Genomic DNA, 16493 nt, shown 5'->3' with positions numbered 1-16493 from the left:
TGAATAAATACACGTATTTGTTTGGCTGTTTGTCTTCTGGACAACAGTTCTGCAGAATTTCCACCACTGCTTCTCCCTGTGCTGTATATCCTCACAGAGCTTTAACTCTGGCTTGAGAGCAGCATTGCTTTCCACCCACTCACTACATTATTGAGAAACTGATGTTCCAGTTGTATGAAATGCTATTGGTGTTGCATCCAGAACATGCAGTAGATTTGATAACTCTTCAATGCACTTACAGTGCAGAGTTACATACACAAGATACACATTCACAGATGTATTTGCTCTTCTTAGGGGAAGATATCTGTAATAGTCTACCAATCAAAATATTCCAATAAGCACAAGGACTAAAAAACAAGAATATTTGTGAGATTTGCCCATCTGAATAGAATTTATACCACTACCTAAACAACTGCTTTTTAAAAGTTGCTCTTGAAATGGAACATATGAGTATTGAATAGTTACCTCAGACATAAAGATATCAAATATTCTTGTTGCAATTGGTAGTGGAAAAGTTGTAAGAAATATAGTTAAAAACCATGATGATGCATACATAGAAGTGTGGAAACTCTGAGACTGAAAGTGCACATAAAGCTCTGGAAGATGCTCCTGGAAAGAAGATTGGGAAAAAACATGTTAAGCTTCTACTGGTAGTTTTATTGTGTGTGGTTTTGACAAAGTTGGGAAAAAAAAGAAAATATCAATATTTGGTAGAGATGAGTCAGTCAACAGTTCCATAACACAGCATTAGAAGAGCCATTTTGATCATTACAAACAACTATGCAACAAAAGTTCAGTAGAGAACACAGCATTTCTACCCTACACAGCACAAGTTGCTAAAAACACTTCCTGATCTTACTAGTAAATCAGGGACTTGCAGTTCCCTAAGTCACATCTAGAAAGGCTACAGAGAGACAGCTGGAGAGGTTTAGGGTATTGCCAGAGTCCTACGTCTCAGCAGAGCGTGCGTTATGCAAACCCCCAGTGAACCGGATCACTTCCTAGGGGAAGGAAAGAGGGAGACCACAAAACCCAAACACCTTCTGACCTGGCAGCGAGTCTTCCATGCCCCGAGTCTGGGAGCAGCTCATTTCTGTGCATGAGGGCACCTTCTCAATTACGTTAAAAAAAAAGGGGGGGGGGGGGATGCTATAAATTGAGTACTCTTAGAGTCTTGGACCCAAAAAGGATTAGACATTCATATGCTTAAAGGGGGACAATACAAATCCTCACGTTTCAGTGTTTAAAGCCAGTCACTGTCTGACAAAGGTTAAAGTAGATCATACAGCCCCATGCGTTCACTTCAAGTCCTGAAACTAGCTACTGTCAGAGAACAGCCTATCGGCCAACAGACACCTGCTCTCCAGTAGTAATTCCCACTGTTCCTTGTTAATAAAGAGAAAATTTAATAGATTTTGTATGTACCTGTATCATGCATTCAAACTGGTACATACAAAGGCCCAGCTCAGCCATGCTTGGTTTAAACAGTTCTCGTAGTCTGTAATCTTGCATTAATTTCACAAATACACAAAATGCCTCTTCTTCTGGCATCTATATTAAAAATAAAAAATTTTTAAAAAAGCACAGTGAAAATGGTGGACAAATGTAAAGCTGTATCAGAGTGAGAGGTTGTGAGGTTTCTTTTTTTTAAAAAGTTATAAATCCCCTAAATTAAAAAATTTAAGGGATTTATAACTATTTACTATAATAAACTTTTGTATAAACCAAATCCTGCAAAGTGATTTCTAAACCAAAATGGGGCTCTGCAAACTTCTTACAATATAACCTACTTTGGCATAAAATAAAGGCAGCCTTAAGATTATCAAGTTAATTGTGAAGTTTCATTTGAACTATGAGGAAGTTAAATGTCAAATCTGAAATGAGAAGTTCATTAAGAGCTAAAAAGCCCCGTTCCCCACCCTCCCTCCACAAAATAACTTTCAAGTCTCCAGTCCTATGTTAGCTCTGAGAAATAAATACATTCTCCCACTCAGAAAAGTTGTATCTTCTTGGCAAAGACAACCACAGAGAATAAAACTACTTTGATTCACAGAGTAGCTGACTGTCCTTGACAACTCCATTGTAACAAGTGATTAAAAAGCCTCTATGAAAAATCCCATCACAAAAAACTTATGCATTCTACCAGTGATTTAAAAAAGTTTGCATTTTTTATATCATGTTTACCTGCATAAGCAGTAATCCCACTATAAAAGCACTTCCTTGACAGTATCCAACCTCACGATCTACTAAAGAGTAAGCCTAGGAAATAAAGTTTTAAAGACTTTGAACAATTAAAACATCATGAGTAGCAGAACAAAATCATAGCTCCTGCTCAGATTTTATTAACAGCTCAGTTTTCATTACTAATAGCTTGCTCTTTCCTCCCAAATCAAGAGAAGTCCTATTCAGAAATCTGTTTAGTAAAGTATCTTAATTGCTACCTGCTGCTACAAAGGGATATAAGCCTTCCTCTGACAGCCTGCAAAGAACTACAGCACACCTGAAAAACATGTACGCTAGAGGAATTTGCCAACTCTAAAAAGACAACACAGCCGCGTATAAACTGCGCAACAAGGTTACCTACTTCTCCATCCAGCCTCAGCTCTAACAGCAGGAGACAGAGCCCCAGCAATGGAACAGCCCCTCTCGGAGCAGCCCCAGGTTGTACTCGCCGCTGAAGGGACTGCTGTCCCCAGGCGGGCTGCTGCTTCGTTCTTAGAGCTGTGCAAGTTATTGCGATTCGGAATCCTGCCAGCTTTTCTGCTGCAACTATGTGATATGGAGAAAGTCTGTCTTTCTAAATTTAAACTTCGGTACAATGGAGGCAATATAAGGAAAAAAAAAAATCAATGTCACAGTGGTATTCTCATTTTGCACTTGGGCTTTGTAACAACTGCACATTAGTTTGTACATGCTATTTTATGCTACTACACACAGGTTCAGAAATGCTTAAAAACTCAATGCCAGTTCTGATTTACAACATTCTTGTCTTAGTCAACTCTAATAACATTATTTACTTCATTTTATAGCACACTGTATTCCATTATACTGTCAGCAGTTAGCATGTGATTCTGTTTTAATACAAACTTGCTAATGATTCCATTTTATAAGAAGCTTAAAACATTTAATTACTATTAGCTATATGAATACAATATTTGAAAGCCATCTTTGAAACTGGAATATGATTTGGTAGACTATTTTAGTGTCAAGTGGAATGAGTTCAAAAAAACTTGAACACTTGAAACTGATGTAAGTTCAAGATACACAAAGGCAAATTATTCTCCAAATCTCTACTGCTAGCATTCTTGCTAATATATTTTCAAGGATTATGAGACACTGACTTACCTTCATTACATTAAATAAAACCTCCTGTCCAAGGCTGTCTTTTTCTTTAAAAAAATCATGTTCGGGGTATGTTCTAGCAATGTCCCTTCTTATTAGTTTCTCACAAGGAGAAGTCATTTTCAACAGCTCTGAATACTGATCCTTAATTGGCATGCTTTGAGCACTGCATAAGAGTTGCCAAACGATTGCTCTGAAATGATGAGGTATCCCTTTTCGAACAAGCTCCTAAAGCACAAGGAAAAAAAGGGCAAAAAAAATTAGCGTTTCCTAGAAGTATAAACACACAAGCCTACAGAACAGCTTTCAAACAAAACACTTCAACAAATAAAGTTCCTCATGACTTAGGAAAGAGTTTACCTCACGTAAAACCAATTACGTAGCTCATAATGTATTAACTCCAACTTAGCCTGATAGATTATTGGCAGCTAACAAAAGTAAGAAACCAAAGTCATTTCTGGTGGAGAAAATCATGAGTGAAAGCAGTTTCTTATTCATGGTAACCTACTTAAACTGAATATTCAAGTAGTTTTTTTTAAAAAAACAAAAAAACACTCAACTCCCATGGGGCAGAATCTAATACAGTTTTTATATTTCATCAAATATTAAAGACAACATCCTTAACTGTATTTGTAGTCTGTGATTAAGATGTAAAAAATAACTCGTTGAAAATAATTCAAGACAGGCAGCAAAACAATTGCACAATACTATTATCAAAAGTCATTTGACAAACATGACAAATTTTGTCTAATTTTTTCCTGGAGTGTATTTAAGTTCTTTCAGACACTACCAAGAAAACATCAAATTCACACCTCCTGAATTAACTTTATTTACATTAAATTCCCTGGAAGGGGGGGAAAGAGTCAAATTGATATTATACAATTTAAACCTTCCCAGATAGATCTGGGCATCGGATTCCAGAGGCCCTGATAACCAGGTATGTACCAGTTTGTCTCTTGTCTTTTCAGAAAGCATAAGTAGAAAGGAGTCTAGCTGCTTGATCTAGAAATTGGGGGGCAGACATTTTCAGACTGCCTTAGTTGCTTTCTGCAACTAGAATCAGTCTAACCTAGCAGATTTTCTCTTCAAGACAAGAGGAACTTGAAGAGAATACTTGAATAATGTTTACGTATCTTAATAGGAATTGTTATCAAGTATTATCTCTGCTGGTTTTTTGTTGGTTTTGTTTTATTTTGCTAGTATTTATTCTGAAACCAGAGCAGTCTTCTCTTAAGAAAAAGTTCCTTTCTTTTTTCTGTTTCTCCAAATATTTTGCCTACTTTTCCAAATATTAGAAGATACTGAGTCAGGATGATGAGTTCAATCCAACTATGATAACAACAAAAAACAAACACGAAAGCAGGAGCCTCTCTAAAACTAAGTCTGAACTCTACTGCTGCAGTTCTGCATTTCTGCAGCACTGAGCTCAACTCTAACAGCCCTAAGACCTCCAGCCTTCTTCAGGATCATCTTAGTAACCTGACAGCACTCCAGATATTCACCCAGTCTACTACTTAACTATAACACCCTGCATTATTTCCTGAAATATTTGTAACTCCAAGATAGCATCTGTTACACATCATCTTTCTACATCTGTCTCTAAGTATCATTTGTCAAAAATGTGCTATCATATTACAGATCAGATCAGTCAACTAAACCCCAAGGGCTACTGATAATGAAGTATTAGCAAGTGGCTTCTTACCTTAAGTTACCATGCACTTGTTTCATCAAGTAACAGGGTTAACCCCTCCAACATTCCTAGAGGAACAGTAGGAGTATCCCAGGAAAATGTACTACTAAGCAGCACTAAAGTGATGTTATTCTACACAGTATTATGGGCACTGAAAAGCAGGACTTCTGAGGTCATCTTTCAGAATCTCTCCATAAACATGAACAGAGTTTTGAAGTAGATCAAACAGACAAGAATGTAACATACATTAGTTCATCTTTCTGCATATATGATGTACCACAAGTTTATATACACCTACATCTAGAACTTCTACCAGGTATCTAATAGCTTAACACCAGCCCTTGCAGTCAAGTCAAAAAGATATTTCTGCAGCTAAAGTCTTATCTACCGGCACAACTGGGAAATACATACGGATGCTCTGGTATTCTACTGTAAATACAGAATGACAAAGTTTAAATAATCATCATTGTTTTGTCAGAAGTCAAAGGAAAGCTCACTAGCAATTTATTTAAATATTTACTGAATGTTAGTCAGATACTCAAATCATACTTGCCCAACTATAAAAATGAGTTCAAACACTGAAAAATCCAAATGCAGGCAGTTCAAATACTGAATTCTATTCAACCAGCTCTGCTTATTACCCTCACTTTTGCTTTCTCTTGCCAGGTTCATGTGGCTTTCTTTACATGGCCTTTTGGGAACACCTTTCCATAAACTGCTTTCACTGTACAAGAGGAAAGTCTTGAATTCATTTTCTTTCCTTCTTTCTTCTCCCAAGTCATGTTCTCTCTCCACAACTGCTTCACATAAAAGACACTACTTTATCCTACTGCTCTGCCTTCCCACAACCTATTCACACACTCTTTGAACTGCTCAAAAGACCTTGAAATTTGTATTCTGCACATAAAATAACTACAGACTAGTGCCAATAAAGAACCAGCGTAGAACAAGCCTGCCTATGAACAAAAACCCACACTGCTGCAGTTAGCAGCCTCTGAAAGATGGATATGTTCAAATGACCTAGATGCTTTTTGGTTTCAATTTAAAATATAGTTGAAATCTACTTCTGTACATGCGCACAACTGACCCAGACTGGACAAACTAGTCCAAGTTTGTCTAATCCATATCAGAATTCAGAGGCTACATATTCTTCTGCTTAGGATCATCCCTGAGGTCAACATACTGGACATGCACAAAGAAACTAAGTTCATATCAGAGTCTCATACAATAGAATTATTAGCTCTTCTAATAAGAATACTTTAAAAAGACAGTGGGAAAACAGTCATAGCATCCTTATACACAAAGATCAAGCAGTCATACGCCCTTAAATGCATTTTCAATACAGAATATAAAATACAATCCCATTTTGGAAATATAAAACAAGTCTTTCCTGTATTGAAGGAAATCTTTCATTAGAAGTAGACTGAAAGCTTAGGTATTCAAAATATAATAAATGCATCTCGTTTTCCGTAAGACGACACATTCGGTGGACAAAACTGAGAAGTCTGATAACACTTACATAGGCAGCACTAAGGCTTAGGGATAGAAGCAGATTCAATCAAGCTTCTATACATATTTGTAACAAAAAAGTCTTCTAGAAGATAAAACAGTATCACTTATATCACATTACAAGTATATCCTACAGATAGTGTCCCTTAGTGACTTCTACCTTAACTTGCTTCTCTTTCTTTTTCCGTACATCTTCCCATTCATTTACAATTCTCCCCCACAGGATCCATGAGTCTTCTTCAAGATGGCTGAGATTGCTAGAAGCTGATGAACTAGATACAAGAGAAGATCCACTATTTCTTCTTGATCCATTTACCGATCGCAAGGATTTGCTATCAGTCTCCAAAAGTCTGCAAAGCACAGAAAAACAATTACAAGTTTTTCCTCATCACAGGACCACATTAGTATTTGTTTAGAAGTCAGTTCTTCCAACCTCTTTACAAAGAATGCACCCAAAGGTGCAGTGGAACAGTTTTTCCAACATTCATTTATACTGAAGTTGAAAAGATGAATTGCTCAGTATTTTTATTTCTTCTTGAGCTCAAAACATTCTGCAGACAGAAGAACAGTTCACACTGTAGCCTTTTAACAACTGGAAAAAAGTCACACTTGCATCAACAACACCAAGAGAAGTGCTATTTTAATAAGTATTTTGTGATCTCATGAACTGGGTTTTAGTAAGTAAAAAGACGACATTACAGAACGTACAGAAACGCCGTCAGTTCAACTCCTTTCCCACACGCTTGTCAATTAGAGCTTAATAGCCCCACTGGGAAGAAAGGTAAGTGATTTTTCTATTTGATTGGTTTTTTTTGAGGCATAAAGCGCCAGCAAGCAGGCTTCAATTTTTCTTGCAACAACAATAAAAAAAAAAAAAACTAGCTTTTGTGTGCCAGGCTCTCTGACAAGAGAAGAACACAAGGAAGATAAATATCCTCAGAGTACTAGAAAGCAGACTAATTTTAAAGAAAAGAAAGAAAAATAGTCTGTTAGTCACCCACTTGATTATACAATTCATAACACTAAGGATAATGTAAACATGGACAGAATAATTAAAACCTAAAGCAATTTTCAAACACCTGAAGTTTGCTGACACTTGATAATAATTACTCATGAACCAACACAATGTTTTATAAGCACATGAAAAGCATCTGACCTAAAGAACGGGGAATCAAGCAAGAGCTATTACTGTAGTCAATGAACAGCTAATTAAAGCCTAGAGTTGATACATGAGAATTTCTGGGATATCAGAGCGCAGGGTATATAAAGAGGTACCAAGTCCTGGACAAGCTGCAGCCATGACCTCTGGGCACCGACCTGTGCTGCCTCTACAGGGGAGACGCGGCCTCAGTGCTGCTCCCACTCTGGAAGCGAGGCGCAGTACGCAGATTTCCCTGCCAGCTGCCTGCCAGGGCCATCAGCTCTGCGAGGAGCTGGAGAGACATGGGGATTCTGGGCACAAAGGCCTAGTAATCCTCAACTGAGAGAGCCCCATAAACTGGGTGCTTAAAAAAATTTTTTTTTAAATCTGTCTTAGCTGATAGTTTACATTATCTTTCATGTTCCCAGCTTTCACCTATTAGTATTTAGGAAGTTAGGAAGTAAAACAAAGTAATTACATCCATGAAAACAATTACAATTTCTGCAATATTATTGTTATGTTTTGCCAAAAAATGGTTAAGCAGTAGTAGCTTTTTGAAATCAGACTTAAAAAGTAGTAACTTTAATTTAGTTCCTATTGAGGGAACATAGAAAAGGTAAGTTTGAGCAAAAAAACCTCAAAACAACTTTTCTATGTTCAGAAACCTGGCCTATGCTAATCCATAATAAGAATCTGCAGGTTAGAATTCCTTCTCCTCAATCTGTGCCTGTGTCAGAAGATCAAATTCAAAGCAGTCAGAGAAAAACAAGCACAGAAAAAACATTTCAAGATTATAAAAATAGTCACTAATTGCTAGTCACTTTTAGTTTCACAGGTTTCTATAAAAGTTATGCTAAGTTTCTGTAATTTGACCTTACCTGGATAAACTCATTGTCCTTAGATTTGTTAATGAGAAGTTCTCAATACAGAGAGTAGTAAGCAAGTTCCGTGGTGTTTAGTGACTGCTTTCTCTCACCTAAAACCTTATAAATGATTTACTAATGCCAAACAGCTCTATCAGGACTCTGGACTGAAATACTTCAGTGTACTTAGAGGACTCCCAGTATAATCAGATTACAGAATACCTCAGGACAGTTTGATAAAATTTGAGTTACTCCAGTTTCTAGTCTGCTCAACTATTTCATATTCTCCTTATTCGTATCAAAGCCAACAATGAAAAGGAAACCTTTAAAAATACCCATCACTGGTAAACTTCTTCTGGCAAGCAGAAAAAAATAATAGTTCCCTGTGTTCAGAGTACAATTCCTCATCAACAGAGTCACTGTGGTAAAATGCAGATTCAAACTGTTCTCAGACTACACTGCACCCTGCACGATAACAGCATCAAATTTCTATCTGGAAGTATAGTATCTCGTGAGAACAGGTACATTTGGTGTGAACTATCTGACAGAAAAGCTTTTGAGTAGAATTCACACACAACAAAAAAGACTAAATAAAGTGGGGTTAAATGAAAGGTCTGGCCAAAATCAGGTTTGGGGATAGGGAGGGAGGGAGAGGGAGAGGCATAGAAATCAGACAGATTTCCTAACAAACTCATCTACTAAATGAAGAAAGCCAGCTTGGAAAAAAAAGGCTAGCAAGTCCAAGCTCATATGCTTTTTTCAGCAAGCGAACTGGTCTAACTCCAGGATTTAAGATGACAACTCTAGATGTAAAGAAATTATGGCCTAAAAGAGATAAACAGTCCAAAGAACAGATACTGCAAGTTAGTCACTGACCTTTAACAGAATGGAAAGTCTCTGATTAATTGAAAATCTAGCTTTTAGAGCTTCATTTAACACATTTTTTTTCCTTCTTTTGATAAATTTTCTCTCAAAGGGAAGTTACAGATAGTACATCTTCAAAGATATAATCACATAAACCGTAAGGAAAGAGGATGACGTGGTTCTAGCAGCTGCCTTCCATTCTCAGTCAAGGACTAGAGAGATGTAACACGCCCAGCAAGTTGCACTGCTACTGGGCAGCAGGTATGAACATGAGAAGACAAGCCAGGCAGTGGCTTCAGCCCCTCCTCCCACTTAGTCTTTTCCTCTACTAGAAGTTACCACCCTCACAGCTGAATCAACAAAACAAAACATGAGTACTCCTCAGCTGCCTCAGTGCAAAGTCCAGCAAGCTGGTCCATAAGCTAGAGCAGAAGCTAACCTGTCAAACTCTGCACCTCACTGCAGCAGGATGGATAGCAATCTTCAACAGAAGGTATCGAAGCTCTGCAGCTATTAAGTCTAAAGGCTATTTGGAGCTCAGATTCTCCTTTAAAGTTGATCTCTGATGAGCTACTAAAACATATGGTCAAATATAACCAAATACTACAAGAAGTCAAAGGCTGAGGCCAATTTGAAGTCACTGTGCAAGTCAAGAACAAGTGATCCATGGAAAGTTAAGTCTTACTATCTGTAGACGGTGCAGATAAATAAGCAAGCATGGAATGGCTGTCAGAATAATTGTTGCCTACTACACCAAAACATTAAAGAAGTAGTCAGGGTTAAAAGATTGATATGGGATTTCCCTAACATGAAATGAAGACATTCTGCCACCTGTCACCACTAGTGTAATGGTGGGAAGCACCTAATCCTTGCAGATGTAGAGGGCTGAACACTGGCCCCTCCCTAAGCATAAGACTGCCTCCAGGCATGGGACATCAGAGAAGCTTCCTTAGCTGTATCTTTGCTAAACAGCCTTATTCACATACTAAATTATAGAATACAAACTGAAGGACTTTGCTTGAGCCCTTAAATTGTACAAGTACTGAAAAATAGCAGCTTTTACCTTTCTAACACCTCCAGCTAGAGAATTTGCCCAATCTATGTTGCCATTAGGAAACAGTTGATGTGCCAAAAGGCTTATGAGGTGACTAGGACATGCAGTGAAAAGAACAGTGAAAAAGTGGTACAGAGAAACTGGAATTCAGAAATCCTCAGCTTTTCAGAGAGCTGATAAAAAAAGTTATCATTATGACCTGAAAAGGTGACGAAGTTATATGAAAGTCTCATTCCTGAGATATTTCATTTCAAATTGGATACTGAAGTTCATGTGGCTGCAGTGTAAACTCTTAGGATAAAAGGCAGCTATAAACACTCCTGTACAGCCAGAAAAGAAAAACACTTTTTAGAGTCCAACAAAAACAGAACTTTTAAAAACACAGCTCAGGAACACACAAGTTCTTATACCCAGGGGCCTTGAAAATACTAAGATGCTGTGCCATAAAGTCTCTATGCTGAAACAACACCACCACAATTTTAGTCTCATTTCTACGGTTTCAGGACCAGCAAGTTTTCCATTTACCTGTTCTGTTCTTCAAGTTTAGCCAGTAATTCCAAGTCATCTGGACTCAGCTGTGCTGGTGAGGATGGCGATAATGCTGGTGTGGATAGAGTGGTAGAGGAGGATGTAGTGTGTAATGAGGCAGATGGACTTGCCACCTGACTGGCCATTTGACTGACTCTGTGCGATACAGTGTTCTTCACCCATGAGAGTGTAGAGCTCAGCTTTCCTGCAACCTTGTCTGTCGCCACCTGCAATGACGAAAAGAAAAGAGGTTGCAGTAGTTCTCATTTTTAATCTTCTTTCAGTGACCTGCTCTCACTGAACAGACACAAGAGGTACAATGTGTATAAGCTAACCTTGTTTACAATTCATGCCTTATAAGGAATAGGACACTGTGATTATTTATTTCTTCAGAACACCCAAAGTTGTCCGAAGCAACACAAGCAACAATATTATAGGAGACATAGCATGCAACTATGGCACGCACACAGGAGAGAATCCTGAAGTATACTCCCAGAATGAGTTTCTACAGTGCAGAAATAGCACAGGATCTGGGATCAGTTCAAACTTCCCATTACAAAAACAAATAGAAATTAAAGTGTGTTTTAAAATCTCTTGATAAACTAATAATGGCACAAACAGCAGAAAAGTAGGTAGAGAAACATTCAGCTACTTTATTGACGGACACTGAGGCACTGGAAGTGTATCAATATAAACACCCCAGACCATCCAGGTTTCCCATAACTTTCATTAACACTTACAGTGGCAGGATGGGACAGGACTGGGGCGGGGGGGGGGAGGCACATTTCTGATCTGCACCAGGGTAAGGGATTCTCTGACATCTGACAGCATGGAGACAAGTCTCACATGGAAACTAAACCCAACGATCTACAACAGAAGCTCCTAAATGTCCTTCATTAGGCATCATGTTGCCAGCTCTTCTCCCTCCTGACACTCTTCAGGTTACACCTATGCAGCCAGGTACACCCAACCCATAACCTGACTGCAGCTTTTGGACAATTTGGGGGTTTGAGGGGACTTGGAAGAACAGAGGCAAGGGGTTACTGGAGTGGGAGAGCGCTCTGAGCTGAAAGCAGAGGAAGCCACTGGGGGACAAGAGGTCCAGGACTGAGGCGGCCAATGGGGCTGATGCCAGCGGCAGGTGTACCCCCATAACGCCGCGTAGGGTTGGCGCCTGGTCACACAGAGGTGGCAGGTTATGGGGTAACACTGCCCAGCCAATTCTGCTTTTTTTGGCTTCCCTTTCCTCACTGATCACTAGAGAAGAAGGAACAGCAGCTCCTGGAGGCATTTCTAATGAACCCCTCATTAGGCCTTCCTTCAGCCACTGAAAATACAAGAGGCTTTGACCTCGAGCTCAGCATACAGAGTTCAGTTCTTGCCCTGGCCCAAGTTAAAGAAAATCTGGACGCACTTTAAAAGAGCGGCTAGCTGACTAGCAAAATGTTGGAAGTCTTAAAACAAACAAACAAAAAAAACCTACAATATAGCAATAATTGTGAAGATACTAAAGACCTTGAACCTCAGGAAAAAAATGCCTTCATGATCCTCTGATGGAATCTAATTAAAGCAGAATTTCAACCGCAAAAATAAACTCCATCTCAGCACACTGACTTTCACAGTTGGGGCAGCTGATGGACAGCCTCTTTTTTTTTTTTTCTTTAAGGAAATGGAAACACTAGCAAACCGCAACACCTCCCTCACACACAGTCTTAAGTATTAAATGGAACTTTGGGATAGGGAAACTCTATTAGATTAGGCTATCTGAAAGAGCTCAATAGTAAAAAACAAACAAACAAACAAACAACACAACACCAATTCCCACAAGCTCAAATCAAAAAGGAAGAGAAAAATGCTCAAAAACCCACCTGCTTGTGATACAAAATATCTGTGAGGGTTTGGGGGGAGAGGAGAGGAAATTTATGCCTTCAGAAGGCATAGATCTCTGAATCAGAAGACAGACAGCCATGCTTTTACTCATTACATCACGTACTCCCAAGTTGTGGCATTTGCAGTTTAAAGCAGTGAGATGTTTTCTCTTGAGCAGGATACATTTAATAAAATAAAAACCCCAAAACAAAAACACATTACTTCATCCACTTTTTCATATCCTCTATAATACTACATTGTGTCTTCGCTTTCAATATTCTGTTTCTTCTTATTCTCCTTTGCCCTTCCCATTTACAGTGTGCTCCCTCACCTCCTCCTCACAATAAATTTAATTAAACACCACTTTTCTCTTTCCTAATTTTTCCCCGAACTTTCTTCCTCACCATGGACCAAAGACATACTACTGAAACTGTACTAGGAATCCAAAGTCTACTCAAAGAATGTAAAGAAAGAATGAAGCCCTTCAGTAACTAGGCATGTTGTTAGCCCAAGGAGCAACGAATCTCCACCCAGCCGATCTCCACCCCTAGAGAGATCAACCAGTCAGGAATAAGACACCTCCAAATCCAAATAAAATGGAAATGTGTGCTTAGCTAGTGATTCAGTATAAAATCTAAGCTTACTGTGCAGTGCAGACACACTTGGGGATGAGTCAGCTTTCCAGGTGCTGTAGATGAGACATTTCAGAGTCTCTCTTTGGGTCAAGGGTAGTAAAATCCTGAAGCCCCTTTCCCTTGAAGCTGACAAGTGGCATGTGTGGGGGCATACACAAGGCGCACAAAGCTCCAACCATCTCTTGCTGCACCTGCAAGACCTCCCCCTGAAGAGGGGGACAGGGCAATTCCACCAGTCCCCAGGGCAGAGAGCTCGAAGGGGCTGTCCAAAACACAGGGCAGGAAGAGCAAGGGCAGCCACCATGAGGCCAAAAGGCATAAAAGCCGCAAGGGGCTGTCCCCACTGCAGCATATCCTTCTTCCCACAGCAAGGCAAGCAGCACCCTTTTATCCTGTCTTCTGAGACTCAGGAACAACCAGTCAGAGTCTGATTTGGCTTATTAGCTTCCATTTAGGCTATATTGATCAATGGTGCATTTTGCTAAAATGGATCTCAATTGGCAAGCAAGGATTATAAAGATGCCAATTATTCTAAGTTAGTATATTCTGATGCCCAAATGTTGTATTTAATGCTAGTTTTCTAAATATCTCAAAGTACTTAAAATTCATTAGTAATATGGATTCAAGGATTAATAGCATCAATTTAAGGCAACTTATATTTTTTTTAGCTGTACTGTTATAGCTACTGGCAAATAGACTTCATGCTACTGGCAACCAGACTTCATACTACACTGTATTATCACATGCTTCTTCCTTATTCAATACAGATAACTATGCTAAGAGAGTATTTCAGTGCAAGTGCAGGGTCCATTCTGGTTCAAAAGAGAAACTAAACTGTGTGGAAGAACACCAGAAAGACTCCTATCCGCCTAATTTAAACAATTAACAAAATCATTAAAACAAAACACACAAGTCCGCTGTAATTCTGGCAATCCAGCAGCTCCTTGGTTCTAGAGGGCCAATTGCTCACAGAGCCCCCCTAGAGCCAGTCATGTGCTCGGAGAGCTCTGAGCAGCGATTCTGCACAGGACCAGAATCTCACTCACTGTCTACACCTCTGGGGGAGTGTTAGGAGAAAACAGAGACTGACTTCTCAGAGGTGGACAGTGGAAGGACCAGAGGCAACGGCTGCAAGCTGCAGCAAGGGAAATCCTGATAGATGTGTGGAATTCCCCCACTAGGCATTGGGGGGTGGGTGGGGGTCACAGTGAGTGTTTAAGCACAAGAACAGGTTGTCCAGAGAAGTTACGGAATCTCCATCGCTGAAGATGTTCAAAACTAGACTGGACGAGACCTCTACAACCTAATCCAATTCTGAAACTAGCTCTGTTTTGAGCATGGTGTTGGCTAGATAACCCTCAAAGGTCCCTTTGAGCCTAAAGTATTGTGTGATTCCACGATGCATTCTAGCATGTCATTTTAAGAAAGATTAAAAACTGACAGGGTAGAAAGTCTGAGGGGCAACACTATTTATCAGTTAGAGATGCCACCTTTAATATCTGAATTGTACTTGTTCTGTAGACTTGACCTACAGTTAAGGAGCAGGTCGTTATTGGACAAAATACTTTCAACATCCCTCATCTTCCCTGCATGTAATAAATGGGATTCTCACCCCTCCATACTGAGAGGTTGCGACATGAAGAACAAACAGTACAATTCTCCAGTGGAGCACATGAAGCTAAGCAAGTCTACTTTAACAAAATAAAGGATTCCATAATTCCTGAAAATTTCTTCTTTTGCTAATTTTTGTATGCCTTTTATTCAGTGTTGTAATGCTAACATTCAAAATGCATGCAAAGGCTACAATTCCAGCAGTGTTATTTTATGTGTTTAAGCAAAATTTGTTAGGGCCAAGTATAATATACAAGCCTAAAAACATTTGAGCTGCAACTAGTTTACAATAATGCACAATTAGAATTTTATTTCTAGATTTACTATCACAAGGATATTACTGTACTTATTTGCATGCATGAAGAACACCGATTTAGATAAGAAAACCTGGAGGCTCTGTCTATGGAAGCCAAGTTAAATTGCATGCTATTAACACTTATTTGAATTGAAACCAAACATGAACAAAGGAACTTGCCCTAATCCAAAAGCATAAGAGCTTACAACTGTAATTTGAGGCTCAAAACCAAAACCAGCACAGGCTATCTTAAGGTTCCATTTTCTATTTCCATTTTTAGTAGAAGAGGACCACTCAGTATCATCTGTCCCAAAGGAATACTGTTGGTAAGTCTCAGATAAAAATTTATTTTAAAAGTCTATATACTGTGCTTCCTATAAATGCAAATTTTTCACTAGCTTCTAAAGCAGAAACACTTAAATACTGTGCAATGATGAACACTTCTTGCTAGATTTGATTCCCATGATTTTATTTTCACATCATAGTGAAAGAAAGATATGCTGAGTACCTTCAGGAAGCAAGAATACCACCACAGGCCAAATGCAAAATGGTGGGACCCAACCTCTCCACTTACTCTTCCTCAGCAAGAAGACATTTAAAAACCTCCCCCAAAGAACTACAAAGTGCAAGATCCATAAGCTTGACATTCATTCTGGACAGATGTTAACAGGTAACAGACGTTGCCTGGAATCCTCAGACGCAGGAACACAAGACACAGGTGGGAACAGTAAGGTCCTAACTTGAGAACCAGTTGGAACCTTTTTCTGATGCTTATGTCACCCAAGTTTTCTGCCCAACATTATTTCAACATGTTAAAAAACACATGATCTTTCAACGATAACTTTGAGAAACACTTTCAACACTAGCATTTGGACACCACCTTTTGCACAAAAGAGACAGAAAATTATTAGAAGTTTCAAAATCTTAAATTTAATATGTATTAATATTTCACTCAGTCAACATCTTTTATTCTCTGTTGCCATGAAGGGATAGATTATTGTTGCTTCACTCTGACTAAAATAGCATTATGATAAAGGCAACCCACACATCTGACTTGATGAGAGGACTGATTATTTTCTCGAAGGCTTTAAA

At 38.9% G+C, this 16493-nt stretch overlaps 1 protein-coding gene across 10 annotated transcripts in view; it reads right to left on the bottom strand.

Annotated features, from left to right (window-relative positions):
• Nucleotides 1–16493, bottom strand: part of EVI5 (ecotropic viral integration site 5) — an 88397-nt gene that overhangs the window by 61692 nt on the left and 10212 nt on the right. For 9 of the 10 annotated variants that reach the window (XR_010390198.1, XR_010390199.1, XM_026116441.2 and 6 more), the window contains exons 2-7: nt 10989–11218; nt 6702–6891; nt 3346–3570; nt 2185–2259; nt 1426–1551; nt 466–609 (exon numbers count right to left, since the gene is read on the bottom strand). Coding sequence is in view for 8 of the 10 variants with exons in the window: in XM_026116441.2 (XP_025972226.1) it covers nt 466–609; nt 1426–1551; nt 2185–2259; nt 3346–3570; nt 6702–6891; nt 10989–11218 (990 nt within the window). In the remaining 2 variants the exon portion in view is untranslated. Of the gene's footprint in view, nt 1–465; nt 610–1425; nt 1552–2184; nt 2260–3345; nt 3571–6701; nt 6892–8560; nt 8647–10988; nt 11219–16493 lie in introns of those variants that run through there. The other variant, XM_026116445.2, reaches the window with a different exon arrangement.

Source organism: Dromaius novaehollandiae, chromosome 8 (assembly GCF_036370855.1).
Source record: "Dromaius novaehollandiae isolate bDroNov1 chromosome 8, bDroNov1.hap1, whole genome shotgun sequence".
Lineage (NCBI taxonomy): Eukaryota > Metazoa > Chordata > Aves > Casuariiformes > Dromaiidae > Dromaius > Dromaius novaehollandiae.
Note: the sequence above shows the minus strand (reverse complement) of the source record. Positions and strands in the feature narration are given on the sequence as shown.